The sequence below is a fragment of the Conger conger genome, chromosome 2 (assembly GCF_963514075.1).
Source record: "Conger conger chromosome 2, fConCon1.1, whole genome shotgun sequence".
Taxonomy (NCBI): Eukaryota; Metazoa; Chordata; class Actinopteri; order Anguilliformes; family Congridae; genus Conger; species Conger conger.
The window spans coordinates 64,246,099-64,262,653 of record NC_083761.1 but is presented as its reverse complement, the minus strand read 5'-3'; the positions used below and the strand labels follow the sequence as shown (position 1 = coordinate 64,262,653).

General features: G+C 37.9%; 1 protein-coding gene across 2 annotated transcripts in view; it reads left to right on the top strand.

Annotated features, from left to right (window-relative positions):
- LOC133113904 (protein shisa-6) overlaps positions 1-16,555 on the top strand; it is an 88,856-nt gene that overhangs the window by 65,649 nt on the left and 6,652 nt on the right. Inside the window, exons 5-8 of one of the 2 annotated variants that reach the window (XM_061223040.1) lie at positions 1,233-1,271; positions 8,396-8,458; positions 12,395-12,415; positions 13,143-13,295. In XM_061223040.1, coding sequence (XP_061079024.1) covers positions 1,233-1,271; positions 8,396-8,458; positions 12,395-12,415; positions 13,143-13,295 — 276 coding nt within the window. The remainder of the gene's footprint in view (positions 1-1,232; positions 1,272-8,395; positions 8,459-12,394; positions 12,416-13,142; positions 13,296-16,555) is intronic. The other variant, XM_061223048.1, reaches the window with a different exon arrangement.

Below are 16,555 nucleotides of genomic sequence, written 5' to 3'. Positions count from 1 at the left end.
ATCGACCATTGCATAGTATTTTAAATTTATTTTTATATTTATAGTTTACTAGCTAGCCAACCGTAAGACTTGGGGAAATATACAGGCAAGCTGTTCAGGCTGCTTATTATCACCATGGCAACTATGACATCAGAGCACAAATGTGGCTTAGTGTTTTCTCTGATCTAAGAAATAGATTTTTGATGTTTTATGCAACAACTTAAAGAAATGCTGAGAACTTTACAAGAAATCCTAATAAAAAAAACTTAGATGCTTTGTGCAACCAGCCACTGAAACCATCCAATGTGACAGATATGCAATAATAGAGGAACTCAGGAAGAAATTATCTTTCACGGCACTGTATAGGAATCTTTAATAAATGCTATAAAAGCTGCTGTAGAGTTGGACGCTCCTTTGCAGGGAAATCATTTCAGTTTTCTTCCATTTACTGCTGGTAATAGAGGGCTCTCTTGTGACTGTGTCAGGAGGTCAGACCCGGAGAGGGAAGCCGTCGACTTCACTTTGCTGTGAACCAGGGAACAAGGGCTCATGGCCTACCTTTTATTTTTGCAATGAGGAGCTTGTATGAAACCCTGGTACAAAATCAATGGTGATGAATCGAAGTGCAGCGCCTCTGGAGGTGTGTTGTAATGGCATCACCTGTTTGTGCTCAGCTTTTGACCTTTGCCACCTTGCCTTTACTTGTTCATATCACCTGTCAACAAAGTGATGTGCACTTTGTTTAACTTTGACTAGATCTGTGTAGGCTGTGCATTCCCCTTTCTTAATTTTTCAAGGTGGCAAGGTCCCAAATGAATGTCCTAGCGGACTGAAGGTTTTTTTTCATGTGTATCTTCAAACGATCATGAATAATTCTGCAACTGGTTTGGTTTTTTATGTTTTTTTTTTCAGAATTATATAATTTCAATCATTTTGGAAAGGGATCTGGAAATCGAAGGAAAAAAATGGTTTTAACAAAAAAAGTATTTGCATAAATAGCATTTGTAGACGTTGAATAATTATACACCTCAGGTAGCCTGACCAACTGTAACCTGTATTGAGTTCATGGTGTTGTAATGCCTCATTGGCTACGTCACCAAACTGGTCTAAGCTTCGATCTTACCATTTTTAAACAGCTATAACTCCTGTAACCCTCAACAACACCTCATGTGTAAATATTTCTATATGTATTTGTTTCTATTGGTGATGACCTGCCCTCCCATCTATCCATTTTGCTTGATTCTGTTTTCTAGGAACCCAACAGTGGCCAGGGCGGGTGCAGAGCCATCATGGTAGGAATTCATATTCCATGTAGTTGACTGTGTTTCCCTCAGGCCTCTGGAACCTATCTGTGTTTGTGGTGGATGTGTAGTACTCATCTTGTGACTGAGAACGTGTGTGTTTGCGTGTCTTTGGTTCTTGGCCGTATAATTGTGAGGCCTTGTTGTATATTTTCCCCCTCACAGCCTGCACCCAGAAACCTCTTTTTCTCCTGCTTTGCTCTACTCACCTCCTTTCACAGCTTTGTTCCTGGAGCTGGTCTCTCATTGTCATTATTGGTCAAGAAGATTGCTGCTAAGGCATGGATAAAGGCAGCTTTGAATGATGTTACTTCTTGTTAATTAAAGAAGACATCAGATAAATCTGTGCTTATCCTTGCTAGCGATGCAGTGAAGCTAGAGAAGATCATCTGAGGAGGACCGGTACAGTATGTCAAAGGACCCTGCCTTTGGGGACAGGATGGGAGGGGCTTGGGGAAAAATGAAGAATCTTTTTGGAAGAAATCTATTTTTATTGCAGAATATAGATTCATAATTGTATGTAAAGCAGTCTCATGTGAGTAATATGGGTCTAAATCCAAGGATTGACTCCTTAAGCAATGTGCTTTGCCTAGGTTGTCCAACTAAATAAACATAAAATTTGCATTGTATGTACAGTATTGTAAGTAGCTTCAAAATATGTATTATAGTAATGCTAAATATTGAATAGTACAGAGTAATAGCTGAAGATAAAACTTCTGTTATGCACTTTGTGTCTTTGAAGAATCTAGTGACAAAAAATGCCTATGGATACAGAAACCATTCTGCATTGTGTTTTGGTTTCATATTTATTTGTCTTTCTTGTAAAAAATGGGTTAAAGAAGGCTTTACTTGATTGCATTTCAAGTCCTCCATTGTCTGTTAACAAAAGACCAGGCAGGTAAAAGTCATACACAGTTGTGTTCAATGGGCCAACTGAGATATGTGGTGACCTCTGCTAAAGTCACTTATGAAGCACTGTAGTCCTTCAGCATACATTTGTCAATTCTGGGCAGACACAAATATACACATTAATCAATTTAAGTCTCGTCTAAATGGCATTTTCTTACTGCTCAAATTATTTGTGCCCCATTTCTTTCTTGAACAGAGCCTTGATGTTGATTGCAAGCCAGCTTCTCAGTGTCTATATGTCAATCAATCAACCAGAGTCTGTCACAAATGTTGTACAGGGAGGACAAAACCTATTCAGTCTACTAAGGGGTGGAGGGATACATTATTTGTAATTCACCTCATATTTGGTTTAAAAGCCATCGTATGTGATTTCTGAAATTATCTTTGTCCTTTTTTTTCTGCACAAGAGCAGGTCATTCTTTCCAGAACTATCAAGCAAAAGTGAATGCTCCTGAATGGGACTATGCCAGGGTTAAATGAAGACTTTGTAGAAGTGCCACAGAAGGCATGTTTTGATAGAGGGGTTATCTCTCCTCAATATGCTCTATTGCAGAAGAGAGAACCCCCTGGCAATAACTCATAACAGGCAGTGGTATATTGTGCCACAACCTAAATCTCATAATATAGATGTCATAGAAACAATCCAATTAAAATATTATTTAACTATTTCATTACAAGAATAATTTACAAGTAGTCCCCGGCTGTCCGTATGTAGTGCCAGGTGGTTGCCAAGAAAAGTTAGTGTTCTTTCTTTTTTTCTAGCTAGCTAGCAAACTAGCATTCATTAGCTAGCAAGAGTTTATGACTTGCTGTTCATTTCTGTTCATGTTCCCATTGTGTAGGTCTTACAGCTCTGAAGAGAGCTCTCGTGCTTGTCCTCACTTACGGTCATAAATCTCTCACCTCAAGACTCGTAAAAGACAGTTTTGCGATCATGGTGCTATGCAGGCAGAGGTTAGTGTAGCTCTACATCCCTGCTTGCTTGCAGACCCTGGGTAACACTGTTGCATGGTGACTGAGGCCTAACGTCGCCCATTAGCTGCAGAGTGATAATTGAAATGGAACTGTACTGCCTTAGATAGCATAGCCTTGGCATATGGTTATTTTACCACAGCTCTGAGATTTACCCTCTCTGTATTAACCGTTGACTCACATTTGTACAGAGCAAAATTAATTCTCATTCAAACACTGTAAACACCATAATTATAGGTCAGGCTCTTTCAACAGAAAATGCCCTGTCAGTGCTGACTAATGTACAATATTTGTTTTTGGCCAAAAAGTGAACATTCATCTTTTTAGGAAAGAGGCTGTTATGGCATTTATCATGGCAATTAAACTGTGAATGTTATTGTCAGTTGCTAAATGCCAAATTTCAGGATAGACTCCCAGTGCCAAACAGCGTCGCTTCCCTCTGTTTAGGGATGGAGGAGATGGGAAGCCGAGCTGTATTATGTGTGCCGCTGTCAACAGACCCAATAGGGCAAGTGAAATCCTGTTACCGACACCTCCCGCACTGCGGCATGAGACGTGCAGGGCCCACGCAGCCCACGCCACACTTCACACGCGGCTGTGGTAATTAAATGGAATGGGCTCTTGTTTTCGTGATGCCGAGGAACACTGACAATAGAGGAAAGGTCCACCTCGCAATGGATCTGGGTCGTCACATGATTGCTTTGGTCTTTGCTTATCTTTGGAGCCGGCTGTGGTCCAACCCTGAAGGCTTTTCATTAATTTTTGCACAAACACCTACAGACTGCAATCAGGCTTGTTTATGCCATGCCATCTTGATAGCTGTTCAGCAACCTACTTTTATTAATGCGAGCAGACTAGGGGTTTTTCTACAGTGACATTGTTGTGTTCCAGACAGCTCTGAGCCCATACATCAACACATGGGAGTGGTGTCAAATGTGCAAATGAATGATTCCACAGCCAGGCACTATTTTGCCGTAAATATTTACTTATCATCATTATACAGTATATCTTTGTCAGGGCTGTGAGTTCAGCTGTTGTGCAGGCTGGAGGGATGAAACACTAAAAAGCTCTTTCCTTGAAATGTTTTTTTATTTTTTATTACTATTAACACATCACACTTCTTTATGGCAGATCAACACATTTTAAAGATACTAAACAAAATATAGTCATGTATATGTAGTCATATACATATAAGCAGACATTTGTCCTTCTGAAAGCCTAAAATTATTATAATATGATTTGTAGATTGTATTGGCTGTCTCTGATCTCTGATAACAAATTCAGGTAGCAATTCTCCAGGGCAGCATTGGCAGTATGTCTGATCATTAGATTCTTTAGTCTACTGAGATGAATGCAAGTTTTCCTTCTTCCTTAATCGCAATGTTTTTTTGGCCTTTGTGAAAAGCCAAGGGAACAGTTGTGCATTGCAGCTAATTCACAGCAACATTCATGAGCCCCTCGGGTGACGTAAGAGAACACAACACCGGAGGCTACACAGCTGTTCATGCAAATGTTCACTGATGACCTTGTTTGTTTGCTTTTCCTTTTCATTTTCTCAAGGCAACACCACATAGACACTTTTGAATTTGTGGGGATTTTACAGAAAGAGAGAGTAACTCTGCCCATAGTAATGTACCAGAGAGGAGATAAAAAGAAAAAGAAATATTCGGTAAATAAATATCATGCTAATAAACTTCTCTTATAAAGGTGCTTCAATTGCCCATTTTCATAATGTCAGGCTACTTTAATCCCCAGATCATCCAGTGAAATTTCATTTGAACTGCTGTGGAAATTAATGCGATGATTTTACATTTGCTGTGCATGTTTGCCTCGCATGGTTTGTATTTATTTATTTATTTATTTATTTAGGTAATTCCTGCTAAAATGTTTCACTTGTGAAGAGGCCCAGTAAATGTCAGAGTACTGAGTCACTGGGATGCCATCTGGTTATGATTATTCAGAACGGTATGGGTGTCGTTGTCAAGATGTATTGACAGTGTTAATAGGAAAAGATGGGGAAACCGATGTGAATATCTATAGATACGGAGTTTGAGCCTGATTTGATTGTACCCTGTCGGGCCCTTTTCCTGAAGGTAAAATAGTCACGATGAGTATTGCAGAGACATGCCTGCAATGACTACGGCAAGTTCATTAACATACAAACTGCCAGCTCCACCATTATTGTGTTAATGATATTTAGGCGTAAATAGCTTGAAGCAGCAATTATACCTGAAAAGCCATTTTAAAAATAGAGGCCATTGGCTATTTCTTTGTCATCATTTCCAAAATGAAGTCTGCCATTATTATTTTAACTTTGCTTTGCTGACGAAATATGTCCTACAATGCTCATAAAGTTTTGGTTCTTCTAGTCATAACAAATGTAATAAAAAAACACAACCTATGAGAAAAGAAAATGTATAATCTGCTTCCCAAATTATTTCTATTGACCTCAAAAGGTAAGACAACAAATAGCTCCTTATGAAGAGATTTTGAATAATTTAGTGTGTGGTGTTATTTTTGGTTTTGGGTGAATAAACAGAGGACATCTGATATTATAGGGAAACGACTCTATGGTACACTGATACCATTTTTCTAGAAGCTGTAAGCCAACTGTGAGAATACTCTCAGGGCTTGAGCATACCAAGCATGTAATGTCAAATACTAGGACTGCCTTTTACGAACTGGGTTTGACAGCTACCCATTTCTTTGTGTCCTCCCCAGTTTTACTTTTCCAACAAAAGCAGAGGATACCATAATTGGACGTTCCTACAAGTTGTAACTTATTAATTTCTACCAGGCCCTCTCTCATACACAACCTATTTCCTTCACCATCAGAATTTGCGGACCTGCCCCTGCAGTTAGGACGATGACAGAGTGTTTGTGTGTGACAGGCTGTTACCGCTGCAAGGTCCGACGGGATTGACTTAACACAGCCTTTTCAAAAACCAGCTAGTTGGTCCCTAGATCAAAGCAGAATTATTGAACTGGGCAATACGTCTTATTGATTAAACCATAGCTGAGAGCTTGTGCGTGTGAGTTGAATGATGATTTTTGAAGCTGTAATATCAAAATATAATGTTACAGTGTATATTACGCAGTCAGCTGATGGTGTATTTTAAAATTCAGTTTATATCCTTACTGCAGTGTCTAATTCTAATTGCCACTTATTAACTCCTTTTTTGCCTAATATTTGCTATCATTAACAGCCTATTTTTAGGAATCATTTGTACTTCCAGTAATTATAGTCACGCTGCAATACTTTTAAACATCAATTTAATTATTACAATTATTACATGTGCATGTTAGTTGTAGTTCCTCTTGAGTTGCATGTGTGCCAGAATTCATTAATCTTATAGGTTCAGTGTCTTCACAGTCTACACATTTTGTCTTGTAAAACTGCTTAGCAAATATATTTTGCATTCATGGAATGACAATGAGCTCATTTAAATGCAGTTGGTATTTTCATGTAAACAAAGGAGTTACAACCTACAAGTTCACATTTTTAACAAATGCTTTGAAAGCTGTGGTCTTGTCATAAAAGGTGGCTACATATAGAATGTCTTTTCATTTGTTCACAGGACAGAAATCCCAATGTTGTCAAACTGTGGTATTATCCAGCCAACCTCTATGACCTCACTGTTTGTCTCTCAAGAGAGAAGTAAAAAAGCTGCTGCCATAGAAACAACACACTTCATCTTGATGAAATGACTGTACATATGAAAATTCCCCTATATCCCACAGATTGGGTGTGCGTGACTGATGCAAATGGAGGATAAACCTACACACACCGCACATTTTTAAATGGATACAGCTGCAGATATTTACATGGGACAGCAGTTTGATGTGAATACTACATTTATCAATTTCTTGTTTATAAAAGCATCCTGGCCAGCTCAGAATAGCTGCCATTCATCACCGTTCAGAAACACAATGGATGCAATAAAGAGCCCTCTTGCTCTCTGGCAAACAGATATCACAGCCAACTCTTGCTGTCTCACAAGCTTTACCGTCTGTCTGTGCTATCTCAAAACAATCTATTACAGCTTCCCTCTGCCAAATCCACTTCATAGAGACAACATCATTGAATGGAATACAAATTAATACACTGTGGTCAAATTAACTTACAAAAGGTGCACAGAAATTGCATTTATTCAAATCGGTGGATTATGATCTGGTATGACTTGGGGATATGCAAAGATAAATCTACTAGCTTCGTTCTAGCATGTATTGTTGAACATTCTCCACTCAATAATATTCAGCAGTTATTTTTTATGAGGAGAAAATGGTGCTTATTCTAGGTTAAGATAAATAATACATGCTCTGTGTCAGTGCGATGGTTGTCATGCCTTTTATCTTCGCTTTCTGTGTTCAATTTGAAATGGCCGGATGTTTCGACTTTCAGGGCCACATTCATAAAACATTTGCCACCATGGTAAGTTTATGACTTTCTTTTGGGCGCAAAAATTTAACCAAGTACATGTTTGCTGGAAAGCACTATGGTAACAACTAGTCTAATTAGAGAATATCACTTGGAATTCGTAAGCAATTCTGTCTTTGCTTATGTAAAGGTAAATGTGATGACATTCTTAAAGGTACTTTGAATATGTCATGGTGGGTAATTGTGAAAATAACTAAGTCTGTAATTTGCTTGTAGCTAACCGATCCCTTTATCCTCCTCATCTGTAGCTGTGTTTGTTGTTCTCCATGGGCTGCATTCATAGCTGTGTATGGTGTGAATATAATACAGCAGCCCACCGTTTTCTTTCAAGAAAAGGGTTACTGAGCATGTTATCATACAATAAGAAACAGGCCATTTTTCTCCAGGTCATTTGGCTGTAAAATACAGGCACAGGAATCAGTGTGTAAGGATAAAACATTTCCTCAGAAGATGTGTGTTAAACTGCGTCAGTGTTGAAGTAGGTGATATAGGATGTGATATACGAAATTATACTCAGCCAGAGGAAACATAGGGACCTGTGCAGAAACATGACAAGACAGCACCATTTCCGTGTCTCAATGTTTTTAATGTCCTGTCTCAAATCTATCTATTTACCTATAACTTCCTTCCCCCTATTCTCTCTCCCACTGTGTCTGTGAGCACACACTGAGATAAGCATGTAATTTATGCAAAACAGTCTTTGTAATGAACCCTCAAACTATTTATATTATTCCATTAGCTCTGTATGTTTATTTTTCTATAGTGCAATAATACTATTTATTTGGTTAATTTACAGGGAACCACCAACACAACTACAACCACCTGGTTCTTACAAGCCCTACTCGAACACCTAAAAATGGTAAGGAAATAGGTGGATGGATTTCATGTTCAGTTCTTCCTATATATATATATATATATATATATATGCAGTGGGGTCCAGAATTATTGGCACATTTAATACAAAATTAGAAAAAAGGCTCAATATAATAAAGAGATTACACAGATATACACTCTCTGAGCACTTTATTAGTAACATTTTTACTTTATTACACCTTCTTATTCATGCGATTATCTAATCAGCCAATTGTGTGGCAGCAGTGCAATGCATACAATCACGTAGATACGGAGGAAAAAAATCCAGTGAGCAGTAGTTCTGCAGACAGAAACGCCTTGTTAATGAGAATCGTCAGATGGTCAAAGCTGACAGGAAGGTGACAGTAAATAACCACACATTACAACAGTGGTATGCAGAACAGCATCTCTGAATGCACAATGTATCATAATTCTTAAGTGGATAGACTACAGCTGTAGAAGTCTAAAAAATAAGTCTAATAAAGTGTTGCTGTTATTTGCACCTGCCTTGGCAAACTCTAGAGACTAGTGTGCATGAAAATCCCAGGAGATCAGCAGTTTCTGAGATACTCAGATGACCCTGTCTGCCACCAACAATCATTCCACAATCAAAGTCACTTAGATCACATTCATTTGGTCTGAAATACAGCTGAACCTCTTGACCATGTCTGCATGCTTTTATGCATTTAATTTCTGCCACAAGATTGGTTAATTAAATATCTACATTGACAAGCTGGTGTACAGCTCTAACTAATAAAGTGGTCATCGAGTGCATATACATAATAACCACACATTACAACAGTGGCATGCAGAAGAGCATCTCTGAACACACATTGTGTCAAATGTCTGTGGACCAATAAATTTAAAGAATAAGTCTCATAAATAACTAATAAAGTGCTCACTGAGTGTAGTAGCCAGTTTATCACATGGGAACTAATACATTATTATGATATATGATGCATGTATGCAAATCCATCTTTCTAAACAGCAGATAACTTGCATGTCTGATGCAATTTGGCATGATGGATTCTTATGATTCACTAGCATATGGTTTTGAAACAGGTTTTGTCTTCTATTAACGTACATACTCTCTACTATTAAAATGTCATTCAGCAAACATGTTAAACTGAAAAAAAAATGCATGTTTGTAAATCATTCTGGGCTGTTTGAGTTTGTGACTGGAGAAGACATTTTCATAATGGAGATGTTTCATTGGTCACAGCAAATTCAGGTCATATACTGTATGTTATGTATATGTTTGTGAATTTTGTTGGCATTGTCCTGTTGGGCATTCAGAATTTCCTGTTGATCATAATGGCCACAATTATTTAATGGTCAAGGAACAAACCAAAAATCAAAGTGTTATGTGAGTTATACATCTATTACACCAATTTCATTTAGTTTATCTGTTTAAAGGTACAATAGGTAATTCTCGTGTTAAAACATTGTTACAAGACCATTGTAAATCCCTTCCTATCATTGAAATAGGCTCACTGACAGACTCACCGTCTGCCTGTGTTTATAGTCCTTAAATGCGGGTTTCAAAATAAAATAATAAAAAACATTGTATAGCTGTACAATAATTCAAGCTCATTGGTTGAAAATTAGTTCTAATTGCCACAGCCAATGGCGTTTCAATGTCAGCACATTCACAGAGAAGGGGTGGGATAAACAGTGTTGTGGTTTGACCGTTTTGTTGCTGCAATTCCTCTCTTGAACGTTAGAAGTCAGAAATGACCTATTGTACCTTTAAGATAAGATTGGAGTGTACAGTACGTAATTTAAAGTGATCCATTTTTCCACTTGCTAACATTTTTGATTTCACTCCCTTTCACATTTAATATTTTCAAATGCAAATGAAAATATGCACATGTGAAAAGAAAATGTGACATGAAATCACATGAAATTCCACATTGGCTGACAAAAGACAGCTCATGAATGGCATTGTGTTCATTTTTATTTGCAAGGGTCAGCCTTTTTTACCATCATGGCTGTATGCTGTGCTAAACAAAAGCACTTTATTCAAATGTGAACAGAGATATAAATCCACACTATTAACCAGACCGAGAAACATACAGTACTGTGCAGAAGTCTTAGGCACCCTAGACTTTATTATATATATATGTTTATTTTTTGTGTGTGTGGTAGTATAAAATAACACATTTTTGAGAGGCATTTTTTGTATTTAATTCCTGTAAGTAATTGAGTACTTTTTACATAAAAATTTGATCAAGGCTGTCTGAGATCAGAAGCAAGTAGCCAACCAAAGTCTGCAGAAGAACTGTGGCAAGTTCTCCAAAATGCCTGAAACAACCTCCCTGCTGATTGTCTTATAGAACTGCAGGACAGCATTGGCTATCTTAGAGAATGCAGATGCAGTTTTAACACCAAAGTGAGGTCACAAAAAATATTGATTTGATTCAGTTTTTAACTATTCTGCCAAATGACTAAAATGTAATGTGAAATGTATAGTACATTTATTTAGGACCTTTCACTGTATTATTTTTGAAATAATCGTATCTGTACAGAATGTTATACAGGTGCCTAAGACTTGCACAGTACTGTATGTAGTTAAACACTATATAGTACAGTAGAACTGAAGCAAAAGGTTTTTCTTTCAAAAGTGCAGCTCCCTTTTACAACAAGACAAGAACACTCCTATAAGGGAATGAAAAAAGCTCTAATACTTTTTATGTCCTGAAGAAAATTAATCATAATGAATAAGTGTGATAATCACATCAGTTACAGAAGAAGCTCAATTATTGGTATTGCTGCTTATTCAGTCTCATATTCCAAGTGAAGGTTTTTTTGTGTAAATTATTAGATTGTTACACCTTAAAGCAATGATACACTTTTCACTGTCCATCTTCATCTGTCTAATGAAAAACAATTGGCCTCCAGTCCAGTTAGTGTTCTGTAAAGGTCACGCTGATTCTAACTCATTCTTCCATTTTCATGCTTGGATAAGATGCTGAGGTGCAGTACATTCAAATTTTCTGCGCTGTCATTTTAATACCAGTTTGACTTTGCTGCCTCAAGGTGTATGACATGGCCCTTTTAAGTACTGCAAGTCATTTCAGTCTTTTAACTCGTAAGCCATGACACTTTGCCAGACCTTTCTTATTATACATATGTATCAGTATTTGAAACCTTTCACTAACTGTATCTGTATTGTCAAACTGGCAGGTCATACTTAAATAGTATTTAAAGCTGATAAAATGTTTTAACATTAAATATTAATTATCCTTTTACATGTATAGCTTTTATTATCACATACAGTAGTATGTTTGGAATTTTACCTGTGAAGAATGTATATCAATATGGCCATTGTTAAACACTAATAGTACCTGTCCACAGACCTTTTAGCATTTAATAAAAACAGTACCTGGTTTATTATAAGTTTTATTAAACAAAATATAGCCAGGGAAGATCGGAACAATTCCAATGATGCCATTCACAGCAAAAAAACTCAAAATTGCTCAAACAAAGAATAATTGTATGAGTCATCATTCATTCACAATAATGGCTTGGCTTACCTACACTGAACTTGTCAAAATCCTTTGGTAGAGATGGCACTCCTGGGGTGAGATGGAGTTACATTTTTTTCTTGAATCCATTTGGAATGTATAGCCTCCAGACTATGTGGATAGCATAGCCCACACATGAACTTTATCTTTAATAAAAAACATATTACATATTTAACATTTTCCAAGTCAAGTTTAATTATTGCAAAAAAAGGTGACAGTCTTAATATACAGTATACAATTCATGCAATATAAGATGTAAACTATTGCATTGTGTGACAGCTCTACATTGTAGTAGTATGAATGATTTTATTGAAAAAAGAATGCTAACATAGCTGGAATATCTGGTAAACTCACAATATATCACAGACCGTTTTATTACTGATCTTTTTAATACTTTTTTCACTTGGATTCTTTAGCCCACAGAGCAGTGAGACATGGTAAGTAATACACATATACACCTTTGTACATGTGTATTCTCCTTCCTCGCCCAGTAACTTTTTACGTTTCAGTGCAGGTTCTTATTTATCGGTAGTAATGATCGAGGGCACCAGAGTAAGGCATGTAATTACTTTTTTTTTTTTTCCTGGGCAGAATGAATGTGTCAGACACAGAGCAGGCAACAGTGCATAACTCACTCACTCTCTACCACACTTCTGTCCCACATGGTCATTGGTGTTGTATGTTCCCATCCTTTCCGCTGCAGTAGTCACCTAGCCCTATTTTTACACTTGCCATGAGGTCTGCGCCTCATCAGAGCCCTGGCGCTAGGCCCTCCCCACTCTGCTGCGGCATGCCGGCTGGCCATTCGCACACGGCCTGGAAGCAGCACAGCGCCCTCTTTGGCGACGCGTCACATTGCATCGACCCCGGCGCCTGTACTGAGCACAGGCGCGGCGAGGACGCAGAAACGGGGCTGATAATTGGCTCAGGGACTGTCCTGAATGAAAGCTATCTTGTGCGCGCGGAAGGTGTGGTGCACTACTGCTGCCTTGCCATTGTTTAGTCTTCCCCTAAAGAACGTGGACTGCTCAGAGACACCCCCCCCCCCCCCCCACCTCCCACCCCTCTCGGGCACCTCCGTGCTTTGAACTGTTTTTTTTTTTTCAGGCGGTTGATTGCACTCTGATTGCCGTTTGCTGCTATCTGTGTTGTGTTTTCCTGCAGAGAGCTCTCGGATGAACAGTATTCTCACCTCGCAGACGGAGCCCTACGACCTGTCTTTCTCCCGCTCCTTCCAGAGCCTCTCCCACCTGCCCCCTTCCTACGAGTCAGCCGTCAAATCTGATTTAAACAAATATTCTTCTCTCAAGAGACTAAGTAGGTGAAACTTAATTACATTGACAATGCTAAACATTGGGATTTAAGCATCATCTTCCGCGATGCAGTGGAGCCATGTGATGCTACATGTGATGTTTTTTTCCCCTTATCATTCATATTTCAGTTGATTCAAAAATAAAATATTCATTGACTGAAAGGGACATTCAATTTGGCTTTATACGTGGCTAATAATGGGTCATTTATCTAAAGGACATCCTTAAATACATATCACCAGTTGAGCATTCCAGCATTTGTTATTAAACTAGCAGACATGCCTTATTGTTTTATATTATCAGAAGTAAAATCAATTATTGAGCATGTTTATGCATGACCATACTATGTTTTGAAGAGCTTTTCTTTGGGATCATGACTGTTGTTTTTACAAAGGTTTATTACTTCTGGATTACTTCTATGTTCAGGTATCTACAGTATTTTCTTTGTTGTCAATGTGTGCTATACTATACAGTATTTAGTGTGGTTGATTGATTGATTTTATGTGATAATCATCAGGAAAATACATATCACAACGATACACGAAGATACATAGCTGAAAAATACACCAGTTCAAGCAGGAACATCATCCAGTGCCAATCTTAAAACCTATCAAAGATAACACAAGAAAACTCATTTCCATTGTGGTCCTATTTTTTCTTTGCCAATGTCTCCCCGTGTGCCTACTTGTTAAGTTATTGTGTTATTTGGACAGTACTTGAATATTTTGTGGATGAATCAGGGCCAGTTTGCGTCACTGCTGAGTCACTGATCTCACACGTTTAGTAGATGAGCCAGACTCAGCCGGACTTAATGTCCATTTAAGGGTGCCTTTTCTCTGCAGCACAATCTCTGGCTCCAATTTGTACAACAAAGCGGGATGAAAAATTAGCTTCCCTGGTTTCAAAACGCTTTTCACAAGCCTGTGTAAAGTCAATGAGTGACGTCAAAGACACTTGGCCCATATTTTTTCTGTAGTCTATGGCACACATAGTCTATGGTCCTGTTATGAAAAGTAGTGCCTTTTGTATGAATGGATTTAACCTTAATCTCACAATGGACTAATATGAGGATGAATTACTTTACAAATGCACTGTATACTCAACCCTCCTATTATGATTGGGGTCAATTTGACCCCATTCATTAAAAACCAGTTCACCTTTTTCATTTTGATACTGGATGATTTTTAAGTGTTCTGTTTTGGTGGGATTAAATAGTAAACATGTAAAAAACATAATGCTATGTTTTCAGAAATCCTGTACAGAATTTGCATGTGTTGTATAGGCTTATGCTGACCCTCTGTAACTGTATAAAATGGTCAGAAAATATACAACCATTTTTATTTTTATCTCTTTGTGGATGATTCTGGTGGCACTTTCCCATACAGGTGCAAAACTTTCACTTTCTGTACCTCAGGCTCTAGAATGAGATTTTTCAAGGCTCGTCATTTGGGAGACTATAAGAAGGTGACACACAAAGTGTCACATTTTTTCTTTTGCAATACATAAAAGCAGTCTTCATATAATGGAAGGGTTAAGCAGCTTTTTCAACAGTTCATTTTCTACAACACTGACAGAAACATTGAGAGAAAGGGAGATTGTGGCTCTAGCTTGGGAATGTTCTGGTCTTGACATGCCTGATTATCTGCTTAGACGCAGACCTTGGTTATGTGGTTACATCAGGCTTAGTTGAATACCGTTTAAGTAGCATTTATCATTTTCTCTTTTCAAATAATTTATTTTGCTATTCTAAATTGATGGATGTGTAAAAATAAACATTTGGATCACAATCAGATACCAATGTTCTCCTAAATAGAGATGCAAAATAAACAGCAAAAGAGCATTCTGTAGTGGAATTGGAGTGGGTGGTTCTTTAAACTGCAAAGTCAACGTCATGATTTTTAGCCAGGTTAATCATTGTATAGAACAGCATGAGCCATTAGTATTCTGCGACAGTGTCTCGTTTCAGTAAGGATTTCATTGTACCTCAAGGAGGAGCAGAATGAGAATGAGAGATGATTCATGCAGCCACCATTTTATTGCATGCTTGGTATAAAATCAAGCTAGTCGTGCCTTGTAAATTAATATGGTTTATGTAGGATTCTGCTGTGTAATGCAGTTTGAAGCACTGTCCTCACTGAGGGCTCTACACATGTACTGTCCAAAGCTGGGTGCTGCCCGTAGACTGTTAATGAAGGACCAGGACCTCCTAACACCCTTGGCCCCTGCCACCCTCTGCACTGACCAGCCAGCATGCATTGAGGCATGGATATGGGACTATTTTTGGCAGCAGACCCTTGCAAAGTCTCCTTAGGTGTTGGCATCTGAAAAGCCCATATTTTCTTCCGAAGGGAATCATTTGCTGTAGCAAATAGCCAAGAGGCTTTGCTGATTTGTCTTTAACTCCAGTTATGTTTTGCCTCCTTTGATGGATCTGGTTGGATAGCACTGGTGGGAGAAAGCAGCTTAGACTTCCTTCAGAGATGTTTGAAAACGCCTTTATTTTCCTTCTCAAAAAAGCCCAAGAGATAAACATTTCAATCTGCAGATTAGAGATTTAATTAGAGTGGATCCGTTATTCTTCTGTTTACACGTTTATTATTATTCCCTCTGTTCACATTGTCTCTCAGATTCAAATTATTGGTCCTATTAAAAATAACACATGTAGATCTCTGTGAAAGTCATATGGGAACACAATGGAGTATGCATATTTATTAAAGAAAACAATATACTGCAAACTAAGATCTAAATATCACTTTTCACTTGTGCATATAATGTAATCCGTGCAGCATAGTGGTATTATACAATATACTACATACTGTAGTCATTCATGTAGTCCTTCAGTTATGTCCAGCAGCCCATGTGGAATAGATAATCAATGTCACTTCTAAAGTAGTAGTAGTTCATTCATTTAAACTATCAATGGCCATAGGTACCAGTACCAGTTTCTTCACATCAAAATAAAAAGCATATGTCTACCTAAACATTATTTGCAAACAGGAATAAAATGATTCTATGCTCTTAATGTTCTTAACCTAGGTGTGTTGAATGCCTAAAAATCCACTAATCTTTACACATAAAATTGGAAAAGCAAGAATTGGCATGAAGGTAACACTTTATCCTTCTCAGTTTCAAGCCGAAACTCAAGAGTCAACAGTGAATATGTAATTTCAGAACCAGATCCGCGCAGATCTACACAGATCACCCAATATGGACATAAATGCCCTACAATAAACCTGCAAACTCATAGTCATTTTACTTTTTCAAATC